General features: G+C 41.3%; 1 protein-coding gene across 4 annotated transcripts; it reads right to left on the reverse strand.

Annotated features, from left to right (window-relative positions):
* Positions 1 to 1,762: 1,762 nt before the first annotated feature.
* Positions 1,763 to 21,853, reverse strand: LITAF (lipopolysaccharide induced TNF factor). 4 transcript variants are annotated; one of them, XM_025203338.1, is made up of 6 exons: positions 17,325 to 17,395; positions 16,388 to 16,495; positions 10,775 to 10,836; positions 8,051 to 8,254; positions 5,674 to 5,830; positions 1,763 to 5,149 (listed from the first exon to the last, which is right to left on the reverse strand). In XM_025203338.1, exons 3-6 carry the CDS (start codon positions 10,788 to 10,790, stop codon positions 5,041 to 5,043), a joined length of 486 nt encoding a protein of 161 aa, XP_025059123.1. In that variant the 5' UTR covers positions 10,791 to 10,836; positions 16,388 to 16,495; positions 17,325 to 17,395; the 3' UTR covers positions 1,763 to 5,040. The 4 variants fall into 4 exon arrangements, with proteins under 4 accessions (XP_025059123.1, XP_014375368.1, XP_006015579.1 ...); XM_014519882.2 differs by lacking the exons at positions 10,775 to 10,836; positions 17,325 to 17,395 and adding an exon at positions 20,526 to 21,853; XM_006015517.3 differs by lacking the exon at positions 10,775 to 10,836.
* Positions 21,854 to 23,916: the final 2,063 nt, after the last annotated feature.

Here is a 23,916-nt window from a genome sequence, read left to right on the forward strand (position 1 = left end):
ATACTATGAATACATAGCTCTGGTTTTATGATGGTCAATTCGCAGGTGCGGCTGCTATTTAAAATAGATTTTTACAACATTGTTATTTAACAGGCCTTCAAAGAATAGACTGTTTTTAACATCTCTGCAAGAAGTTGTGTATAACATCATTATCCTCATGAAAGAAAGTTAAGGTTTCCTTACCAGATTACTAGCCATATTTTTATACTGAAATTTATGAAGTCAAAATTTTCTTTTCAGCTCACTGGCCACCAGTATAATGAAGTTCATTATACATAAGTATTTTTAAGTAATAACCAAGAAGTGTTTTATAGAATATTATCCAAAAGTTCCAGGAAGATTTTACTGCGAACTTCAATTTTCAGAAATGTATTTGAATTGTGGTAGTACAACCTTCATTTCCTCTCTCTCACTTGGTCAGATGCTTAATAGCAGCATTTTACTTGCTTACTTTAGCTATTTTTTAATTTGGTTTCCCCAGTTTCTCTTTGATGTTCTGATGCTGGCCATCAAGGTTGAAATCCCTCCCCAGATAGTTCAGTTTGAGTAGTAAACCCACAGTTGCTTCATAAAGTCTTGGGCTGATTGCACTTTGCTTTTTCTTTGGTACTCTAAAAAACCTCCAAAATATTGGCTATTCACTGCTTGCTTGCAAAGGTCTTCATTATTGGAATGCATTGTACCTACTATATTGTACTAGTTCATTCTCAAGGAGGCTTTTGGAAGTTTCTGTAGGGCAGCCAAATACAGAATTACCTATATACATCAATGAATAGTGGAAATTACATTTATTTAATTCTAGGACAAGATTTTTCTCCGTTTAACATGGGTGGGGAAGCCCCTTGTCTTAGAATCACATACAAGAGTGGGAATGGGGACTGATGGCTCAGGCTCCAGTCCCTAACCAGGGTCAGGGCGTTAGCAGCAGCTGCTGCTTGTCCCTCCCCACCCCAACTGTCCCTGGGCCCCACCATCTCCCCACTCCAGCCTTTCCCAACCCCTGCATTTCTCCCCTACGCAGCCTCTGCTTCCCCCGTCCCTCCCCCCTTACCTTTGCTCTGCATCAGCAGGCTCTGTCCATGCTGCAGCCTGGGGCACTGAGCCCAGCCCATAGCAGAAGCACGCAGCCTGCATGGCTACCATGGGGGCTGGGCTAGGGCTAGACTCAATGCCCCAGACTGCAGCTTGAACAGAGCTTGCTGGCCTGAAGCAAGGCTAAGGAAGGGAAAAGGCAGAGCAGAAGCTGGGAGGAGGGGGAAGGTGCAAGTAGAAGCTGGCAGGGTACAGTGGGGCCAGGTAGTGGACAGAGGCAGTGGGAGGGTAGCACAAACAAGAGGCAAGCTACCTGACTGCCCAGCACCACCTGCTTCCCCTACTGCCTACCCCCCTGCAGCAGTGGGGGGCAGGAGGGAGGATTAAAGAAGATCCCCAAATAATTATTTTCAATACAAAGAAAATTATAACAAATTTATACATTTTCTATGTATAGAATTTAATTATTGGGGGGTTATCTTATATTCAAGGTCATCTTAAATTCAGTGGCTGCCTAAAGTCAAGCAGCCACACCTGAAAGTTAGGATGTGTGTGCAAAAGAAAGACAACATCTTTGATGAGGATGCCACTGTCCCTAAAGAAGTTTAATCCAAGACAGACAACATGCATCTTTCTATCTTAAGAGTAACATCTTTAGCCCATATTTTAACAGAACCACGGTTCACACACATGGATGGAACACTTCATAACAGGTTTTGAAATTAGTCTATACAAAAAAGAAAAGATTTTATTTTAAATATATTCAGTATAAAAAGCAGACAGTAACTAACAAAGATGTTCACATGTAGTAAAATACCTCCTGCATGTCTTTGTTATGCTGATTTTGACAATGAATATTTTCTTGGTCTGTTCTGTTGCCATTTCAACTTTACACAAGAAACATACTTTTTCAAAGAAAAAAGCTCAAAGTAGGAATATTTAATGGATAGTAAGATGGTGTCTGCAGGTGATTTAACAAGTTTATGCAACATTTGAAAGGATTCATCCACTCCATGAGTCTTATTCTGCTTCCACGACAAAACAAAGAAAATGCAACGTATCATAAAGAAAACCACCAAACTCCTTGCCTGGCAAGTTATGAAAATACTGTTCTGCTATCAACTCAGATTTTCCATGATGTCACTTTGAAGGGTGGAGCAAACTTACATTTTCAAGAAGTGAGTAACTGTTAGACTTGTGGAAAGGAGCAACCTTAGAGGTGCAAATTAATACCTCCTCTTGTGATACAAGCGAATGTCAAAGCTAAGAAATGTCATTCGTTTCACCATTTCTCTCTCTCTCAAACTGTGAGCTAAACAAGGATTTTCTGGTTCATAAACAGAATAAAAACATAATGCTTTGCCATGAGGCAACCAATATGCATGTTATGTTAGTCTCTATTTATCACCCGATACCTTGACCTCTGCACTACCAGATTTACAAGTATTTTAAAACTTTTTAAAACTGAACAAAAGCTCTGGTCCCATATTCTGCAGAACACTCCAAGGCGCTGACATCTTAACTGCAGATGAGTTCAGTGGGATGTCACACAGAACAGTCTGGCTTGTACTATTATACCACTTCATGCTCTGTTAGTGTACATTGGTATAAAATTGCAAAATGAGACCCACTGATTAAAGTATCCCCAATACTAATATAGAAAAAACATTTTAAAAAATGTGAAAATATTCAAAATAAGGACAAATATTTGCAGAGGTCAGTGTAGGTAACACACTATGAAACATTCATTGATCTTATCTGATCTTTTGAAAGGCATTCTGTTGCAAAAAATATACAAACAACCCCCCTGAAACACTGCACATCATGATGCAGCACACACTGGAAATAGCCATGTGAAAAAAATTAACTTCACAACACTCAAATGGCAATGCAGAAAGCAGCCTTTACACCTTGCAGAATGTAAACACTTCCCTTATGGTTAGAGTGTGGTACTAATAATACCAAAATAGCAGGTTCAATCCCTGGTGGGACTAGATGATCTCTTGAGGTCCCTTCTGGCCTTCCTTCTCTATGATAATGATAACTTCTCATTCTTGTTTCCACAGAAGTAATCCCAATCTAGGGCTCTTGCCACTACTGTCTACTGCTCTGTTCATCAAGCTTGAGCTTTATTGACTGAAGGTAACTTATACTCACAGATGGTGTATTTGTGAGAGTTCACCTTGTAAGTGCACTGTGAAGTATTTAAAGACTCATACTGTTTTATACTTCATCATAGTAATCTCTGGTTAGTTTATCATACCAAGCTACCACTGCAAAAAGTGGCAAAAGTATCCAGTAGTGACCAATTATCAAGAGTAGATTTTTGGAAAGGATGGTGATTGTCTAGTAGTAAATTGAAACAGCAGCAAATTAAACCATAATGACAGAATTAGATAAATCCACCAGAGAATACCATTTTGTGTTGCCAGGTGGTAGCCACGATTGTAAATTCTCATGGTACAGCTATATATCAGATCTGAAACTTGTAACATTGAAAAAAGCTCTTATTAAACATTAAAAAAAACCTGAAACAAAAAAGCATCAATTTAGCAAAAGTAAGTAATGCATCAGCTGTATATACATATTTGTATCCTTAGTCTATCTAGCAGCCACTGTTTTCAACATTACGCTGAAGTGTTTTCAAAGTTAGCCATATTCCAACTATTTATAAAAAGGCACAGTTTAAGGAATATAGTTATAATATTTATTGCTTATATAGATTAACACAGCTTTAGAACCATAGCCTATATTTACACTCCTAACAGACTTTACTAAGGCATCATTCAATCCAATCAAGACAAGACACATTTGAACCTTCCTTATCAAAGCATACTCTATTTTAAACAAGGATCAGATGATAGTTTGGAGTTTCAAGCATAAATTGCTAGAAGCATCAGAGACTTGTCCCTCAGAGCTTGTAACCAGCATCTTAACACCTTTACTCAAGTTTTATTTTGATTTCAGAAACCCATCTTTCATTGCAAACAATCAGTGTACAAATTATATCTAATACTCTGAAAAACTCCTTCATACAAAAGTTATCTTCTAAATGGAAAGATATGGCTATCAGACTACCAAGTAGAAAAAATGATTACATTTGGATTTGATTTTACAGCTTTACAGGTGGAATACATGCTATACACAATTAGCAAAAGATTGAGGTTTGTTCAGGATCTACCATTTGGCTCACATAATTATAAAAGGAAAGATCATACTGATATAGAAATGTTGATAGACCCTTGACTATTAGAAAAAAATATATATATTTCCATATTTATAACTCAGTAAAAAAATCCATAAGATGTATAACTGAATTCCATCAAGAAACCTATCACGATAAAGTTCTGACTAATGAAAAAGCCAGGTTAAGAAACCCTTTCGCATAATAGTCTGAGCTGTCTCTATTTGGTAAAACATCTATGGGAAGGGAAAACTTCAGACTTCTTTGGCTCTCTCTTAAAGGCAACTTTAAACAAAAATTAAAGTGAATTTTAGTGCTTGTAAAAGGTGCCAGATTGACAAGACTGGAGATCAGAGTCCTTTTTAGCTAAAGAATGAATGACTATAGACAACACTTCTGTAGAAGCTTTCTCCCACCCAAGGAGAAAAGAGTAAGTCTCTCTTCTTGCCAGGTGTGCCTTCACATCTGTGCTGAATCTGCTAACAAAAGGTAACAGTGTGCAACATTAATTAGGTAAGAATAACTGCATTGTCATCACCAACTTAATTTACAGAAGCGAACAAGGCAGGGATGGCATTTGACCACTACCAACAAGGGCCAAAATGAGCATGTGCCCTGTGAAGTGACAAATTATTTACCTTCTTCCTAGACCCAAGTCCTCAAGCACATTCTTAATATTGAAACCAACCTAGTGACATACATCTTGACTGATTCATGACAAAAAACACACAGCATCATACAGAGATCTCCATGAAGTTTAGAAACAGCTTGTGAAGGTGCTGAACAATCTTGAACATCCATCTTTACTCAACATTTTATTTTGCCTACAAACGCTTATAGGTACCAAGGAGAGCTTTACAGTTTGGACAATAGTGATCCACATCCTGGAGAGCATCAATGCAGAAAGGGATAAAACAGCAGCCAGCTACACACCTGCAAAAGACAAAACAGTGTCTTTTGTGCTGTCTTCAGCTCACAGAAAGTAACATTCTTCCTGCACACAATGCCTGCACAACTGGCATTAATATATATATATATAGCACTGGACTTTCACTTTAGTTTTAAGCATGGCTTGTGGTTGAAGGCCACTCAGCCCATCATATCACATTTGCTGGGCAGAACCAAGCGAGTCCGAGCAGTTTTCAAGCGACTATAAACATGTGGGCGCTTCCATTTTTCTTATCCATGATTCTCTTGCCCCTTAGATGAAATGTGAAGTGCAAAGTGTTTCTGACTTACTGCTTCTGGAGTAAGTTAAGAGATGCATCAGTGGAAGTTTATTTCTGCCTACTTGGCTTTTAAACCAAAAATGTGTTAATATTAATAAGTAAAAATAGGACTAGGAAGTTTCCTGTGAAAGCACCTCAGCAGCACAGACTCTTGGCATGCATCAGCTCTATGGGAATGAAATGGGTGGACAGAATTAAAATGAAAGGATAGAATGTAAATCAACATACCCCAGCAGGCAGAGGCTGCCACAGGACAACCAGGTCAATGCTCCTGCATTGTGTGAGAGATGTGTCACTACCATCTTGTTACAGGAAGGGCAGCACATCTGAACTGGACGGTCGTAAAATGTTACTGGTTGCTGCACATACACTGTCTGAACTGCAACTGAGCAAACAAAGAAACATGTTCTAGGACTGTCAAACAATTAAAAAATTTGATTGCGATTAGTTGCGCGATTTAAAAAATTGGTCACAATTAATTGCGATTCTAATTGCGCAGCGAAAAACTCAAAATTATGCAGGTACTTTGTATGGTTGGGGGTTGATGCGGGGGATGTGTATGGGGGGGAATTTGTGAAAGTGTAAGTGGCTGAGGGGGTGCGTGGGGGGGTTTGGAGCCTGGGGGGTGGGGAGAGGAGCCCACACGCCCTGGCAGGAGCTAGGGTACCATGGGTCAGGAGTAAGGGACAGCAGCAGGGCTGTGGCTTGGAAGTGAGGGGCTAGGGAAGGGCACGGGCATATCACTGGGCCCCCCACAACCATATTCACCCCACCACAAGTGTCTTGTTTTTTTTTTTTTAACTAAAAATATGGTAACCCTACAGGAATGCAGCCCAGTGGCGTATAGAGCAGCACCCAGCAGACAGGTCTGTGGAGGGGGAGGGGGAAGGGGAGATGAAGGGGAAGGAGTAGGGGGTACAGATCAAGGCCCCCCACAGTAAGGGAGGGAGTGGAGCAGGGACATTGGCAGAGACTGGGGTGAATGGGACCCTGGGTCCAGGGCAGGTAATGGGATGGAGCCTCATGGAGGGGCGTAGGGGGGCCAGCTCCCCACCGCTGCAGGCACCCCTGGGGGGCACATGCCCCCCAGATTTGTGCGTGGGGCAGAAGTGGGCTGCCTGTTGTAGGCTTGGGATCTGTGCCCGGCTGCCTTTGCCCCAGGCAGCTCACCTCTGCCCTGTGCACAAACCTGGGGTGCGCGCATTAGTGGGGAGCTGCACCCTCCCCCCCTCAGTGCCTCTGGATGAGCCTCCCATGGCTCCGTCTCATGACCTGCCCTGACCCCAAGGTCCCATTCACCCCTGTCCCTACCCCTGCCCCACTCCCTCCCTCACTGTGGGGGCCTTGATCTCCCCCCCACCCCCTTTCCCTTTCCCTGACTTACATGCTGGGTGCTGCTCTATATGCTGCTGGGCTGCATTCTTGGCTGTGTGCATGCTGTGGCTGCATGCGGCTTCCCAATATGGCACTGATATATCACTGCATCTCTAGTTTGCCTGTGTGCAGCCCGTCCCACCCCTGGTCCTTGGAGGTGGTGGTGGCATGGGGTGCTGGTGGAGGGGAACAGCAAGGGCAAGCTCCTCCTCCCCCCAGGAGGTGATGGCATTCAGAGTGTTAGCAAGCTTCCCCCCCGCCCATCCCTGTCCATTCCCCTCCCCCCGCCATCATTCTTGATGGGTAATTTGCTAGTCATTATTAATAATAAAGCTTGTCAGACACAGTATTACAAGTAGGGCCTTATACATATTCAAGAATCACTTCTGCCTTGTGTCCTGTAACAGAGTAAAATGCAGTTAATTTGCAACTAGGGGTCCTTCCCATGTGCAGGTAAAGACACAATGGGACATAATTCACACAATCATGCCTCCTGCCATGCCACATGTATAGAGTTGACTGTATCAAATTTGATGCATCTCTGCATGACTGAACATTTTATTACTATATTTTTGCAGCAGTGCAAAGCAAAAGAAATTATGACAATTGAAGTCAGTGAAAAAGAAATCCAGATACCCTCTATTGCATCTGTAAAGCCTTCAGATGCTCACAAAATACTGAACATACTTCAGCTTTTGGCTTAACAGGATACAGATGACCAGCCTTTTTGTTTTATATTCTATAATTACTTTTACTCTGGCTATGAGTATAGCAAAAATCTTTGACTATCTCACTATTTCAGAATAACAATTCATATACCTCGAATATAGTGTTGTAGTAAGACATTGTACCTGATGCATTTATATGTATAATGAAAAATATGGTAAATAGTAATTATAAGTATCAAGAATCATTCTTGCATGTTTCTATGACATGCAAAATACCGTGATGTAATAATTAGTCATTCAAGTTAATTAGTCTTCATCTCAAAAAAGTTAAAAATATGGCTAACAACTGATAATTACTGACAGTCACTCATAGATATTTAGTCATCACCAATCCCCCTTGAGTGAAAAGTTAACAATATTTCTATTTGTTCCACTATACATGCAGTCTGGCAGACTATGTAGAAAATCTGTGAATCATGATCACTGCAAGTCTAAACAGTACCTGGATTAGGGTCCCTACATGCTACCACAAGTATAAGAAAATTGTACAAAACATCACTTACTTGGATTAGCAGCTGGTACAGCTTGTGTAGGATACGGAGGAGGATTCATACCCTTTGTGCCTGGTCCATGCCCAGGTCCTGGCATAGGATAAGGATATGGATAATTAACATTAATTCCTGTTGTCTCTTCATAGGAAGGAGGTGCAGAGGGGCCTGGGTAGCCTCCAGGAGCTGATGGACAGGGCTGAGGAGCAGCCATTGCGTCTAAAACAAAAAGGGGAGAAAACCAGAACATAAAATGTTTGGCAAGGTATTCAGCTCTGATACAGCATGCATTCACGTAATGAGAACAGGGCTTGCTGGTGAAGATTTTTTACTTGGTAATCTGGACAAGTTTTCTTATATTAAATGCAAGCCTTGACAGTTTCCACAGTGCTCTTCCCAGGATTCCTTGCTCTTTAAACTGAAAATGCTAAGGCACATCCATTATCTCTGGTATATGTACTAAACTAGCAACCAGTCCCCTCTATCTCTTGGAGAGAGAGGCAGGGGAGAGGAGGGTTCTTTGCATATCCCTTTAAATAGAAAAAGTACAAAGTACATTCTGCATTAATTGGAACATGTGAACCAGCGTTAAAATAAAATACATGTTCAGGATATGGCGGTTATTTTCGATTCATCATGGAAAAGTTAAAATAGGATCATTTTTATTGGTAAGTTTGCATAGGTAAATGCAACTCAAAAAGCCCCTTCACCTTTCAAAGGCTCTCAATGTTACATTTGCTACTTTATATTAAAGATTCAATGCAAATTCTGTTTGAGTTCAAACAATCATTTTTATGGCCATATGTCACTGGCATAAAAACAATGTTTTTTTCCTCTTTCCCCCATTTATTTCATTCTGGCCCCATGCTTACTTTTATTGTCTCCCTTCTCCCGGACTATGGACAGACATTCAAAAAGCCTGAGCCTGAACATTCAGTCTCTGCACGTTAGCCTAACCTACCTAGGTTGAACCAGTCTGCAACTGGACAGACATTCCCTCTGGACTGAGGAAATGCAGGCACATGCCTGCAGTGGCTCAGACTAGAAGTCGGGGGATGCTAAAGCAGCCCTCCCTTCTATTCGACAATGCTGAGCTGAGGGGGGCGTGGCCAGGCCATTCTGATTAAGGAGGCGTTTAAACCCCCACCCTGACCTGTAGTCCCAGGCTTTTCCCCACTCACTGCTCAAGGGGTGGGAGTGTTGCCAGCCCCCAGCCAGCACTCTGAGGCAAAGGGTGGAGGATGTGCACTGCATGCATCTGTTGATGATATTGAGCTTTTCCATCTTCCTGCTTCTTCATACTGTCTACAGCAAATCTGACAAGCAAGGGAGCCAGGAGGGAGCTGAAAACACAGCATTTCGCAGCCCATCAAGAAAACAAAAGCCTCTCATTAGTTCAAGCTCTTCTTAAACAGCCTTTTCCAAGGAAGGAATGTAGGGACATTACCAGTTATCTGTTGATCGTCTCTAAAACCCCTAAGTGGATGCTGTTCCATCTGCCTGTCCCAGTGAAACAGGACACACACACATACCTCTCAGCATCAGCTAGCATATCACATGCTTAAGGTCTGTGGCAGTAAAGGGTGAGGCAGGGGGAAGCCAGTGAGACCCTACTGTGCCTGCAAGTTTCTGCCAGAGCTCTGGGTAGGGAGCAGAGGGGTGGAGCCAGCCCTGCTCTCTGGAGCAGACAGCCCAGCCGAGCCCAGGGCTGCAAAGCATCTGGGATGCTGGGGGACTCTGGTTTAAACTTAAACCAGGAAGGGGTCAGAGATAGACACTGCAAAATGTCTTTATAGTAGGCTAGACGGAACCTGCATTTAGGACAGAACTTATCTGCTACTTACTGCATATACTTATGGCAGTATAGAAATAGAAACACAAGCCTCAAAACAAGAGAAATGCCATTAGCATATTTTTGATCCCATGCTTGTATGAAGTGGGTTAATTCCCCTCTCACTCTCTCTTTCAAACATAGCTAAACTTGACAAAGATTGCTTCCAATACTGATGTGGTAGTGAGCTGAAACAGCTAGTGAACCAAATGTTTCAGTGAAATCAATTAAATTGAATTGATGATATAGTAATAAATTCAACAATCGGTTCCTTCATAACTATTCCCATTCTTTAGGAGACAACTATGAGGAATGTTTCAATTTGAAGAGAAGCTGCTCTTAGTAATGCCATAGAGACGACATAGCATTTCAGTTATACAGAAACCGGCCTCAGTCCAACTCCAAAAAACAGTCCTCTACTGGGATACACTAATCACCTTATTAGCACTTACATATTACAAGATACAGCTTATCAGCAGGATATATAGTGGTAAGTGTAATGAACATTAGAATTTGGATACCTTACTCTTTTGGTAACTATTGTGAGCAACTTAACCGATTTCCAAACTTACGAATCTAAGAAGGCCATTTAAGGCCTTAAGGCCAACCTCCAACAGCAAAACTACAAAAGGATGTCTTAAACAAAGGCAACTTCCTTGTTTGGGTGGGAATTCAAACCAACACTATACAAAAAGGTTTACAAAATGAAGTTAAACAACAAACAAACCTCTTCTTGCAAGCTATGCCACATGCTTTGTGAATTTTTCAAAGTCTATTTACAGAAACATAATTTTACTAACACTTCCTCTAAAGCTATCACAACACACACTGTTACTAGGATATTGTGTAGAATAAAAACAGAAAGATAACAGAGCTGGATTCCTTTTTTTTAAAAAAGCGGTACTCACCATAAGGGACCCACATTAGGAGTTCTTTTAATGTGGTAGAAGAGGTGAAGGCAGATCAAGCTCTGTTGCAACAGGACAATGGCTATCATTAAGAAAAATCTCCAAATATATTGCAGAACACAGATATGGTTCATAAAATTGTTTATTCTCCTCAATGGACTTTGATGCCCAACAGGATCAGTTAAAAAAAATTACAGCTCCTTCCCCATACCCTTTGGCTAGGGACAAACTCAAAAAGCCTGAGCCTGAATTGATTCAACCTTTGCAGGTTAGTTTAACCTGGTTAGCTGAACCAGTTTCCAGCCATACAAACACTCCCTCTGAACTGAGGAAATTCAGGCACATGTCTGGAGTGGCTCAGGCTGGAAGAAAACAGACAGACATTACCAGCTACCTGTTGATTCAGCACAGACCCAGTATGTGGTCTGCTAGCTAATATACAGATACCTTCTCCACAAGGCAGAGGGGAGGGGGGAATTCCTGCTTAGCAGGGAGTGGCAGGGGGGGAGGAGGGGGCAAATAGCTCTTAAAAAGCTTTTTCAAGAAAGGACATTAAGCTAACTGTTGAATAGCTCCAAAAAGCCTGCCTGCCTCTGTCATCTCCCACAGCACAGACTGTAGCCAGCATGTGGTCTGCTAGCTAATGCTGAGGAGTCTGTGAGGGATGGGGGAATGCCTGCTTAGCAGAGAGTGGGGAGGAGAGAGGGGGAGCAGAAGCCAGGAAGATGCCTGCAGAGACTGCTAAGGCAACAAAGGGGAGGGGCCAGCTATGCTGTGGAGCAGAGAGCCCTGCCTAGCCAGGGAGCATGCCAGGATGCTGGATGACTCTGATTTATCTTAAACCAGCAGGGGATCTGGGACAGACATTGGATTAAGCAGTTTGACCCAAATCAGTTCAGTCTGACCCAAATCAGTTCAGTCTGACCCTACATTCAACCAGGTTTATCCCAAACCAGTTTCAGCTATTTTGAAACTGGTTTATGTGCACTGAACATCTGTTCTGTTACAGGTTTAAACCAGTTTCTGATCACTTAAACCAGTGTGTGTGTAATGTCTGTCCCTAGCCCCTGTGTGCAACAGAATCACCTTAACCCTGGAGCTGTGGCCCCCTCCTGATATAACTGGCTTTTACATTACCAGAAATAAGACAATGTGAAAAGGAGCTACCTTTTGGAAAGCTCTGAACAGGAGTTTCCTTGTGCAATTTTTTTGGAAATAATTGAGAGCAATGACTCTAAGCACAAAGCATTTTGGATTTCAACTAATGTGTGGAATCAGTTCAGTGAGCTATTAAGGCAATTATAAAGAGCATGCAAACCCATCATTCTGTCTCCAACTGAAATGAAAAGAAAGGATGTTAAATTCCATGCATTTTTTAAAATCAATTGCCTGCCCAATACGTGTTGATAAAATAAACTCGACATTCAGCTCTGGAAGTTAAAATGTTAAGAATTTTTCCTTTTAACCACAAATTTATTTTTATATGTCTTATTTCAGAAATCAGCATCTGGGCCTCGTAAACAAATTAAGGTTCACCTTGTTTACAAAGCATGCTGCTAGATAGGGGCCTAAAACTATCCTGAACTTGCCCATCTGACTGCTGCTAGAAAATTCTGAGCCTCTGAAATTTGGCTTCTTTCAGCTGACATCTGGTTATCTGAAACATAATGTAAGGAACCTGACACTAACTCAATCTAAGATTAGATACATTTAGAACTCTCAAGCCATAGCAGCAATTTCAACAATGCTTTCTCAATTTATCTAAAAAAAAAACTACATAGTACCAGTATTCATACATTTCAAACAGTGCTCAGCATTACCCAGACACAACATGCAGGTTCAAGGACATAACGGCTAGCATGTTATCACAAAGTAAACAGTATTTTTAATACAGCAAGCGATGCTTGAAACAACAAAACATGCTTCAAACATTTCAAAATCCAGGAGTGGGTAGAGAAGCTTGATTATCAGAGAAACTAGGTGGAAGGTAAACGGGAGTACATAAAGTTGTTTCAATTACACTTCAGAAAAAAGAAACCAAATGAAATCAATCTACACTAACACATTTCATCAAGAGAGAACCTGTAAAAAGTGAAAAATATTTGGGTATATAAATCCTATAGGACTTGCTGAACTAGAATGACATTTAAGTAACAGCCATTTGTGCTTTTAGAAAAGCATGTTGTCTAAATAGAGCACAGAAGAAAAAACGGATCAGTTATGAACACAAAGGCTGGGTACAGACATTCAAAAAGCCTGAAGCAGAATCTATGTTACGCAGCTTTCTGTAAGCGGTGTAGTTTAGATCAGTAGCCAACAGAACACACATTCGGGGGTGGAAGGTGGAAATCTTAGACTAGGTTCTGCCATTTTTAAACCAGGCTGTGTGCTCCAAACTTCTGTTCTGTTACAGGTATAGACCAATTACTGGTCACTTATACCAGTAAAAGTGTAATGTCTCTATGTACCTGGCCTTTGGAAAGCAGTGGAAAGAAAAATGAGGGAGAAGAAAAACCAGACACAAGCTTCATATTGACCAAACCAAGAAACTACTTAATAAATAAGAGTTAACCATCACTGAAGCACTCTGCTCAGCTACATTGCTGCACGTGGTAGCTGAACCAGACAGCTATGTAAATGCAAGCTGCCCATCCATCTAAATTTTTGCCTCATCCATATTCAAATATGAATTGGTTTAAATTTAAAATTAAATTTAAAACAAAATTTAGTAAATATGGACACAGTGGACACTTTCAGTTTGATTTAAACCTGGCTTGTATTAATGGTTCACCCCAATCAAGTACTGTACAGTTTTATATTGGTTTAACTAAATTAAAGACGCACAAAACACCCCTTTTAGTTAAATGGTACAACCTAAATACTTTTTTTTTTTTTTTTTTTTTTGCATACAACACTATCCTTCCCTTCCCTTCCCTTCCCCCCACTCAAACCAGCTGTTGGAAATTGGGGGTGTGCATTATAAGGAACAAAACACTATAATAGCAATTTCTGTCACTGGTAGTGGGGGAGGGAAAGTAATGTTGTAGTGGCTGTATATGGGGTTCCCTAGCTACTACCTCCTCTCCCCACCCTGCAAGCAGAGGCTCCTGATGCAGAAACTTAGCTGAAGTACTTGCTGCTACTTACCAGTCTTTTAAAGAAAGAACTTTTTCCCCTTCATTCAAAAGCAAGGTGAGTATTTTATTTGGTAGTATATGGTATATGAGAAAATACAGTAATTTCTTAACTCAGCAAAGTGAATTCCACAGTAGCAAACAATGAGTGTTTGTGGGGAAACTATAAAAAACTCGTATCTTTGAAGCAGGCACACTTTTCTGGGAGCTAATCTATTACATCAGACTTAGAATTTTGTTTACTACAATGAAGCCATGTGAATCGGCAAGCATTAACAATGGAGAAATACATAGAGCATGACAGTCATGCGGGTGCAGAAGAACTTGTCCAACCAGTAGGTCTGACAGGCAAAAAATGAAGAAACAAAGTAACAATCCCTGTGTTGTTCAAGGGAGGGGAGAAAAAGGTAATATTTTTCAAGGTTCCTGAAACACTACAGGAAAAACCAAAAGCTAAGTGTTGTACCATCAAATAATATCCTCCACATGAATTATCATTAAATAGGAATGTTAGGTGCTATAAAACTGGTAGGCATTAAGGTGGAAACTAAACCAAGTAGCTGGTCATTCCAGATGTATTCCCATTGTCCAGCTCTCAGTTTCAGAGGGTATTTTTTGTGTGCAATACTGTCCCAAGAGATTTCTAATATTTGGTCAGATTCTTTCAAGCTCCAGTTCTCTTGAAAAGCCATGAATCCTTATTCTCTTGAAAAGCCAAGAATCCTTCAGTAAGCCTGCAGGATCCTTACTGAATGCAGCAGCCTATGTTACCCTGACTGCAGCCAACTGACTGAGATTGTAGAGTGAGATTCCCTGAAACTCTCAGTGGATCAATTTAATTCAATGGTCAGACACCATTATTTTATTTCCCCAATAATGGATGTCAATCAGCAGCTTGTTTCATTCTCTAAGGATGAATAAAGGCTTCAACAAGATAAAAGGCTGAATTCTTAACTCTTATTTTGCAAAGGACTAAAAGCATTTTTTAACATTAAACCTTGTAATATTGTACAATGTATGTATAATATTATTGTACATGGTACAAATTTGTTACCACTAGGTACACATAGAAACGGAGGTAGAAAAACCAGAGACTTGGTCAATTAAATTGGTCTATTTGACCCAAACTTCAGGGATCCAACTATGTTACAAAGTACACTACCACTTTATAATTTGATCACGCACCATAATACCTTAAAATCAATAACTTAGAAAGCTAGTAACTAAATTTACAAGGCTGGCCACAACTCTCCATAAAACAAAACCAGAATCCAAGGATAATCCATGTGTGGGTACCATTAAGAGTTGCACTGTTTCAATGCTGAAATAATAATGTAATATAAAAACAGCTGGGTGAACAAAAATTTGCAAACAAATTCAGATATCACTAGCTAAAAAGGATGGGGAACAAAACAACTTAAATCTATATCCTTGGAAAGTTCTTACTGCTGTTCTGCAAAATTTCTCTTTCAGAAGCCTTCCAAAAACAGCTTTTTTGGGTCCAAGACTGTGGTAGAAACCCCCAATATAAAATAAGAACCATCACAAACCACCCCAACTTTGTGCTGTAGGGCAAAACAAGTTCTTTGACTTAGGCAGTCAAGGTTCTTTGGGTAAATGTGATATCTTTTATTAGACCAACTAAATAAATAGTTGGAAAAAATTGTTCTTTGCAAACTTTCAAGCACAAATACCCTTCTTCAGGCAGAGAGTCCGCTGGGATCACGTGTTCTTTATAGGACTTTACCTTTTCTAACAACACATCAATAGAGGTCTCCCTTCTCTCCCCCCTTCTATACTTATGAAAACATTCCCAAACAAAAATGCTCTAAGTATGCCTCTCATACTATTTTCAGAGGGAGCAGAGAGAAAAAGCTGTTGGGGTTTTTTTTGTCACATTTGTAATTTACCTAAAAAATGTAGTCCCAAATGAAGAACAAGAAGTCAGAACATTCTCTTTCGATATTTGCAAAACGAACTATTCCAAAGCCACGTTTGTTTTGGAATTGACCAACATTTAGAAGACTAAGGTTCAAACAATCAAACAGAGCAAGACGGCCTCCCCGATATCAGAAACAAACATCTACCACTCCTCAAAATACATGTTTCATCAGCGAGAACAAGACAGGGTAACATTGGATGCAATGAATATTGTGCAGTTTACTGTGCAATACAAGTACTTTAAAAGATATTAATATTCCACTCATTCAGCCAGACAAGGTTTCAGCCACAACTTTTCACACCAGCCATCGCTGACATTCAGATCTCTCTAAACAGAAGGACAAAGGAAAGCCCCCTGCCCAACTGTGTGGAGGAGGAATTTTGACCAGTTGCCCTGAGGAAAGCCCCAAATCTTATAAGTGCTGTATGATTTTAAGTGCCCATTCAGAAGGCAAGAGTTCAGTGTCTACCAACATTATAAGGAACTGTGAGAGTTATACACAAAATGAGCCACTTATTTAATTCAAAGAGAAGTTACCTTAATGGAACAGGCACAGTGCTGGGCTGGTAGCAGAGTTCCTCCTCTCAAGACACCCCTTCCTTAAGATTCAGATAGGAAAGATGGTGGTGAAAAGTACCAGACAATCTAAAAGAGGACAATAAGGGCTTAAAAACAGAAGGCTAAAGCAACGGACACAAGACTATTTGCATATACAACTTGCAAATTAGGCAAAATTACTGGTGCTTTCACGATCCAAACCTACAATATACAAAAAGACTTTAGGAGTAGCATGCAGACTACATGCAAGAATGATGCACAGGAAGGCCCTAATCATTTCAGTAAGCTTCATAATACATGCCTCTAATTCAGGCAAAGAAAACAATTGACAGAGACTGCAGCTTCTTGGTGCAAACTATGCACCTCATTTGCTTTCAACCAAAGGATGCAGCTATAGGACACATGGGCCAAAGATTCTGGCCATTAGCCTCAGCGTGTGCTCAAGACTCCCATGACTACCTGTGAGTGCTCCCCTCCCCCACCAACTCATGGTGCAAGACAGTGGCTATCAACTCACTACACCCAGCTGTACTCAGTGACATAAAAGTGAGTTGACCCAAGTGCCAGCCAGGAGTAAATGAGGCAACTTAAATACCCACTTCAACTTTTCCTATTGCTAATTATAATTTTGGAGGGAGAACCATGACTATAGAAGGCTGCCACTACTCCACAATCCTGCCTGTTTTTCACCATACAGACTTTTATCCAATGCATATTTTGGGGGAAAGGAGCAGCACCCCTTTTGGGAGCCTGCCTAGGTGGAAAGTGACCACCACAGCTCTGCTTCCTTCCATACAAAACTAACTCACTGAGCAGAGAAAAGGAAGGAAAAAAACCTACTAAACAGCTTTGCTTCAATCAAAACTGTTCAGATTAACAACAGTGGTATAAAGCATACAGGAACTATGCAACAAACCCAACTCCAGAGAGTGATGCACCAAGACACTCCTCTCTCAGAGTCTGACCCTCAGCAATATGAAACCTTCCTAACCATAATGAGGCCAGGTGGATCTTGCACCTGTTTGTGGAACCTAAACAAACCCTGATGGCTTCATTGAGGTTTGCTTGGAAAAGCTGGCTTCATTCAACCAAGTGTCTCCAAACCAGCTCCAGGGGAATAAACCTAAAGCTATTAACGGGGTTCTCACTCACCCCCTGGCTCCAAACTGTTGACTGTTTAACAGGCAGAATCTCAAAGAAGTATGCCACATCTGGTTATACATAGGGGGTCTACTTAACTCACAGCAAGACAAAGCAGTTTTCACAGTTTAAGTCTTGACACAGAATTGATTGTGTGGGCATTTCCTGTGGCCCTGCCCCTGGTCACTGACTGGCAGAGGGACACTGGTATTGCATTTAGCTTCTTAAAGGATGGCATTGAAACATGTTCACTTCACTGACTGGTGCCTTCACTTAAGTCTATGCAACTAGCAGACAGCAAGTCAATCGTGATCTATGACTGCAGTGATTGTTGTGTTGTCTTTGTGTTGCGGTGAGCATTGGGACATTCTAAAACAGTATATTATATAATGGGGGGTTAGGTTGATTGTGTGTGAACTTGTTCATGATTGCCAGGAAATACTGCATTGGTGGCAACTATGAATTAAGCAGACCCCTAGTTATACATACTAGTAGTCTTGCTAAAGGAGAAAATTATGAAACCTTTTAGGGCTACATCAACCTGGAAACTTATTAGCTAAGGACTTATTATGAAGCCCCAATTCTTATAACATTTCCCTCATGGACTCAAGTTTAGAACTGACAAAAAAACCTACACTGACTTGAGATAACATCTGACCTCATGGTATGAGCTAGTTGAGAGGCAACTGCACAGCATGCTGCAGCAAAGGCATGTCCCACTAGGCAAAAGTATTTTTCAACCGTTATCTGAGTATAAGCTTGAAAAGTTTTTGGAGCAGTCACTAAGATGCAGGCTACACCCTGGTCTATATGACTTCCACAGGTTGTGCATTACAAACCATATGAATGTGTTTGATTGGTGCGGGGTGGGGGGAAAGAAGGGAGGTGATGCTAGCTTGAATTCCTATAAGGATTTTTCAAATCCCATAGGAGACAAGGGTAGCTGTCCCTAGATGTAGCAGCTTGAGGTAAGTACTATAGAAGAGAATGAATAATTTAAGTAGTTCAGAATCTATTGACACATACCCAAACTTGTTTAAAGCCGTGTTTAGAGGGTCCTGTTATAATGTTCACTTTACCCCTACACCACAACAGTACTGCAAGCAAGTTTGTTTTGAAACACTGGCTTGTGGTCTACAAGAAAAGCATGGACTTTGCCATCATTTATCTTGACCTGTTAACACTATGAACTGCCATGTCCACACCAGCATTTTCCCAGGTTTTAGTTAACACATTAGCCAAAAACTAGCAAAGAAACCTTCTACCATGGATGTAACCTACATCCTAAAAGATCTTCTTTAGCATGTTTGGCTGAGGTAACTGAAAAAGTGTACTTTTGTTTTGGTCTGTAAAGCCAGGGCTTAATTGTGTGCCACTGGGGAACCCAAAAGGAAAGGGAGAAGAAAGAGTAAGGATTGTTTTATTGTCTATAGGCAAGAAACAGCAGTAGGGCAAGATACTGGATTGCAAAGGAACAAGTAAAAAGTAAGAGTCAAGTCAGTCATTGGCTTCACCAGAATTGCAGGTGAATTGGGCTGGTTCTTATTTTTCTTTCATGAAATGTTTCCATACCTACTTTGATGCTACTATTTCAGAATATGTAGACATACACATAGATTCCATAATACAAACTAATATTTGGATAAAATGATCACAGTTATTGGCCACATTAGAAAAAGAGGATATAAACAAATAAGAACTGGCTGAAAAGTATCAGTTCATAGCAACATATATATATTTTTAAAAATTACTTTAGCCATCTTACCAGTAATAAAGCCATATTGCTAAAACTAAAGCTGTAGTTTAAAAAACATTTTTCACCATTATTTATAGGTGGGGAGTTCAGGTTTCTTTTCTTCTTCAAAACTTTTTGCACATCATTACACTTAGGAAGAAAACTAATTAGCTATATATTTGTTTACAGCCTATTTTATTTCTTGTTCTCCTGTATGAACATGTTTAGATTTAACTATTTATTCCACACCTGTGTATACAACCTGAACTAATTTGTCCCCAATTTTTTTAAACACAAAGACTTATTTGTGTAGGCATCAGGATTAAAAGGACACTGCAATGTAATTATCTTTAACTCTAGCTGTAATAATATTGATAAGAGCAATTAGCAATACTCCAGGCACAGAACTGGCCCAGTGAATGTAAAGTATAACTTTACCAGATTACAAACAGGTTTAACTTTTATTTTTAAATCACATTTTAAAACTAGTGCAGTAAAAATATATAGATAAGGTTTGTGTCCATCATCAGCTACTTTTCAGAATAAAGCCTGCTAAAAATAATTGTTCTAAAACTCCTTCAGCGCATCTATACATTTTGGTGAATAGGGGTTTTTTTTGGTTTTTTTAATGGTCATACAGGGTGGCTTAGAACAGAGCACCAATGTTAATGTTTAGCTCTGTAACTGTAGTGACTGTTGCCCAATGCAGGTTTGTCAGAGCTACATAATATGCTAGCTTGTTTTTTTTATGTTAGTTTATTTTTACTGACTCTTCAGAGAACTTCAGCAAACAAGATGCCAGATAAGAGCAGCAAGGATAGGTTTCCAGCTTTTATTAATAGCCACATCTGATTACACAGAAAGAATATGTGGAGGAAAAATAAAAAAAGGAAGGAAATGCAACTTAGGGGAGTGAGCGTGTGTGTAAATACCAGGATCCTTTTGTTCATTAGGTTTCAAAACAGAGGTGGGTTGTATGTTTTAAATTTCATGACTCCTTATGCTTAAATTCACTGTATTTAAAACAGAGAGAGAGAGAGAGAAACCACATGCAGACAAGCTCTGCAATTCCCCTCTTGTGCTGTATCACACAGGCTAGTATGCATCTTAGTGTAAAAGAGAAAATTTAGTCCACTGCACTTCTGTTCCACAGGAAATGTTCGGGGGGGACCAGCTGCCATTTTATTTTTTAATCCAGGAACAGCACTGGAAATACCGGTGTAATGAATGACCTACACACACCTGGGCAGAGTGCGTTCAGTGGAAGGAAGCAGGCTCTGTGACCAGACAGCTTTACTAGAAGGAAACAAAAGGCATAGCAGGTGAGTCAGAAATAACTCATTTAGAATTTCCCCACAGGAACTGTAACTAGTGGGAAGTAATCTCTTAACAAATCAGAGGTGGGAAATGCAAATTCGAAGATGCAAGGCAAAACAAGCTTGAAAACAGAAGCTGAACAGGATGTGCTCCATCTGAGGGCTGGATTCTGTTTTTACCTACACTGCTGTGTAACTGTTGTAGTCAGTGAGTTGTCCTGGTACAAAACTGGCCTAACAATAGAATCCAAACTCTACTGCAGTCACTTGTACCAATTATTATTTATGGCATGCCCAGAAATGCCAGCTCTTAGTTTTTACCAGGTTTTTCAATTACAGAAAAATTGAGAAGTTTCTGTTGCAAAGAACTCAGATGACAACAAGGCAGAATATTTTTAACACTATAGATTCCTATTTGAGATCTTTGGGTTTTTCTTGCAAATCAAGTGTGCACACTTAACAGCTAACATTACACAGCACCCTGTGGAACAACTGAAAGGATCTCAAGGCACCCTAGGGTGATGCAGCACCCTGGTACACACTTTTTTCCGTGATTACATCCTAATGGCTGAGTATCTGAAAACCTTCCACGTGGCACCAATTCTTGAGTTGTGTTGATCATCATCATCTTATCACGTCTTCACTTTCCTTTCTCCAGAGACTAAAAGAATTCTGCTCTTTCTTCAACTCTGTTGCCTGGCTTTTCCTGTTCCAATGAGAATCTTGCCATGTGATGCCACTGTCCTAACACGAAGCACGAAGGATTCTTTTCTCATCTTATCAAGATTCCTTTAAGCTTCAGGTCCAAGTCTCAGTATCCTTACTTCTAGTAAGTAGCAGAACCTGCTAATTTCTGGTTCTGGTCTGGTGATAAGCCTGGTAATTCTTCAACAAAAGTTCCCAAGAGGCCTCTTCCTTACTGGTGTTGGCATGAATCACAAGTCCTCCTTTTGGCCCTCTTTGTGTTCTTTTGTATGATCACCTGCACATTTATCCTTATATCTTCTTAAGCTCCAGTCTGACTATTTCCATCATCTCTTCCTTCTCTTAAGGGAATCGTTTTTATCTTCTGTTTCTACCAGTTTCTTCTCAGATTTCCAGTGCAGCAAACCTGTTCCTTACAGTACTTCTCCCCCAGTAGCCAATGGTGCCTTGTCCCCATGATCACATACTTGCATAGGTCACCCTCTTCATCTATGAACCTCCTGTCCAGATCTTGTTAGGCAAGCATGTGGGCTAGGGACAGACATTACATATAGTAACACGGGGCCTTCCCAGTGCCAGTTAGATGTTGGCCCGCCCACCTGTTTCTGGGCTAACCGCCTGCCTCTCTAGTCTGCCACACCTTGATGATACATAATTATGGTGTTAATTAGGCAGGAGGCTGCCCATTTTTGCTCCCCGATGCCAGGGGGTGCCATCTGCAGCTCCGTCCCTCCCCTACACCGTAGCCCATGCCTCACAGATGGCATCTCAGTTCTTAATGTCTCCAGCCCCACACTGGGCTCTGTAATACTCCAATCTGGACCCCAACCAGATCCCTTCTATCAGGCGGCCTACTCTGCCCTCATTCGGGGCGGCCTAGCTCCCCGCACTCTTCCCCCTCTCGGGTGTGCTCTCCCCCAGGACCTTTGGCCACACAGGCCCTGGTCTCACCTCCACGGCCAGTCGGGAACCCCAGGCCCTCAGGTCTGGGCATCCCTCACGGTGGCCCCTGCTCTTTTCGACCCTTCTGGTCCTGGCCTCAGCACTGACCAGTTGAGGGTGCCTAAAGTCTGAGCAACCACCCCATACTCTTTTACATGGGTCCACTTTCTTGGGCCTTACTATGGGGTTACCCAGCTGGTTGTGGGAGCTGGGGTTATTAAGGTGCCCTAACCCACCTTTCACTGGGGTGGTAACTGCCCTGGCGTTTCCTGGGGGCTCCTGCACCACGAGGAGCCCCACCAGGCTACCCATCCCCGGCAAGATGCAGTTTTAGGTCATGCCTAGGACCAAGAGCCTCCTAGACATCCCCATAAGCTCTTGCCCTTACCTCCACGTGTTCCTGCTATAGCTAAGCCAGGCAATGGTTCCCCTTGGGCTGGCAGCAGCAGACTACAGCTTTTATATACCTAGTTCTCAAAATGGCAGCTGTACTCAAAACACCTGGCTGCTGCCTGCTCCAGCCCTTAAAGTGGCACGCACCAACAGTGCCCTGCCACACACACAAACCAGTTTAAGTGATCAGAAACTGGTTTAAACCTGTAACAGAACAGATATTCAGTGCACATAAACCAGTCTGAAAATGGCTGAAACCAGTTTGAGATATATCTGGTTGAATGTAGTATCAGACTTAACTAATTTGGGTCAAATCAATTTATGCAATGTCTGTCCCAGACCTTCCTGGGACATCAACACTTTACTTGATATCAGATCTAGCTTCAGTCATCAACGTTTTTCCAAAGCAAGAATCAAGTCCTACATTTTAAATTCCTAACTATCCAAAAAATGCAGAGAGCAAAAACTAAGACTTACTTTACTTGCAAGCCAGGACAGGTGACTTCCCAGGAGATTTTTTGAGAGACAACATAACAGCACCAACTGGAGAAGTACTTCTGAACCCTTTTAGATTCAAGAAAGCCCTCGACAATGTTTCTGAATTTAGTGCAATCCCATATTAGAACCTAAATTACTTATTATAGTGTGTAAAAAAAAAAAATAAATAAATAAATAAAAATAAAAAAATAGCATGACTGGAAATATATTTTTAAATGTGGTCTCAAACAAGACCAGAACATGTCAGAATGTTTTTGACAATATGCATTTCCTCTGAAATTTCTGGGTTTATTTTGTGAATCACGTATAAGTGTTTGCACACCTAGGGGGCATCCAGACTAGTGCAGATGTGTGGTATATGGGGGTTTCTTTGCAGCCGGGGGGGGGGGTTTGACCTCGGGAAGCACACGCCACCCCCCAAAAAAAACCCTCAGAGCCATGCTCCAGATACCGACCAGGCTCCCTGCCACAAGAAATGCTGACACTGCAGCTCCAGGATCCCAGTAAGGGACAGTTGCTGGCCCCAGCCTCCCCTACCCCACTTGGAGTAACCTGCCACATGCCAGAGCACGTATGGCACGGGCATTCCCCAGGGACAAGTAGAAGGGCACAAGGCGCGCTGCTGCTACCTGTCCCTAGGGAAACACATGTTCCTGCTCATGGGAATATACCCCTAATGGTGCTAAAGGGATCTCCTGGCAATGCATGTGAGAATCTCTCATCTAGTGTGTGTTAATCAAACAACACACCTAACATGGGCAGCCTCTGTGGCAGGCCAT

The sequence above is a fragment of the Alligator sinensis genome, unplaced genomic scaffold, assembly GCF_000455745.1.
Source record: "Alligator sinensis unplaced genomic scaffold, ASM45574v1 scaffold73_1, whole genome shotgun sequence".
Taxonomy (NCBI): domain Eukaryota; kingdom Metazoa; phylum Chordata; order Crocodylia; family Alligatoridae; genus Alligator; species Alligator sinensis.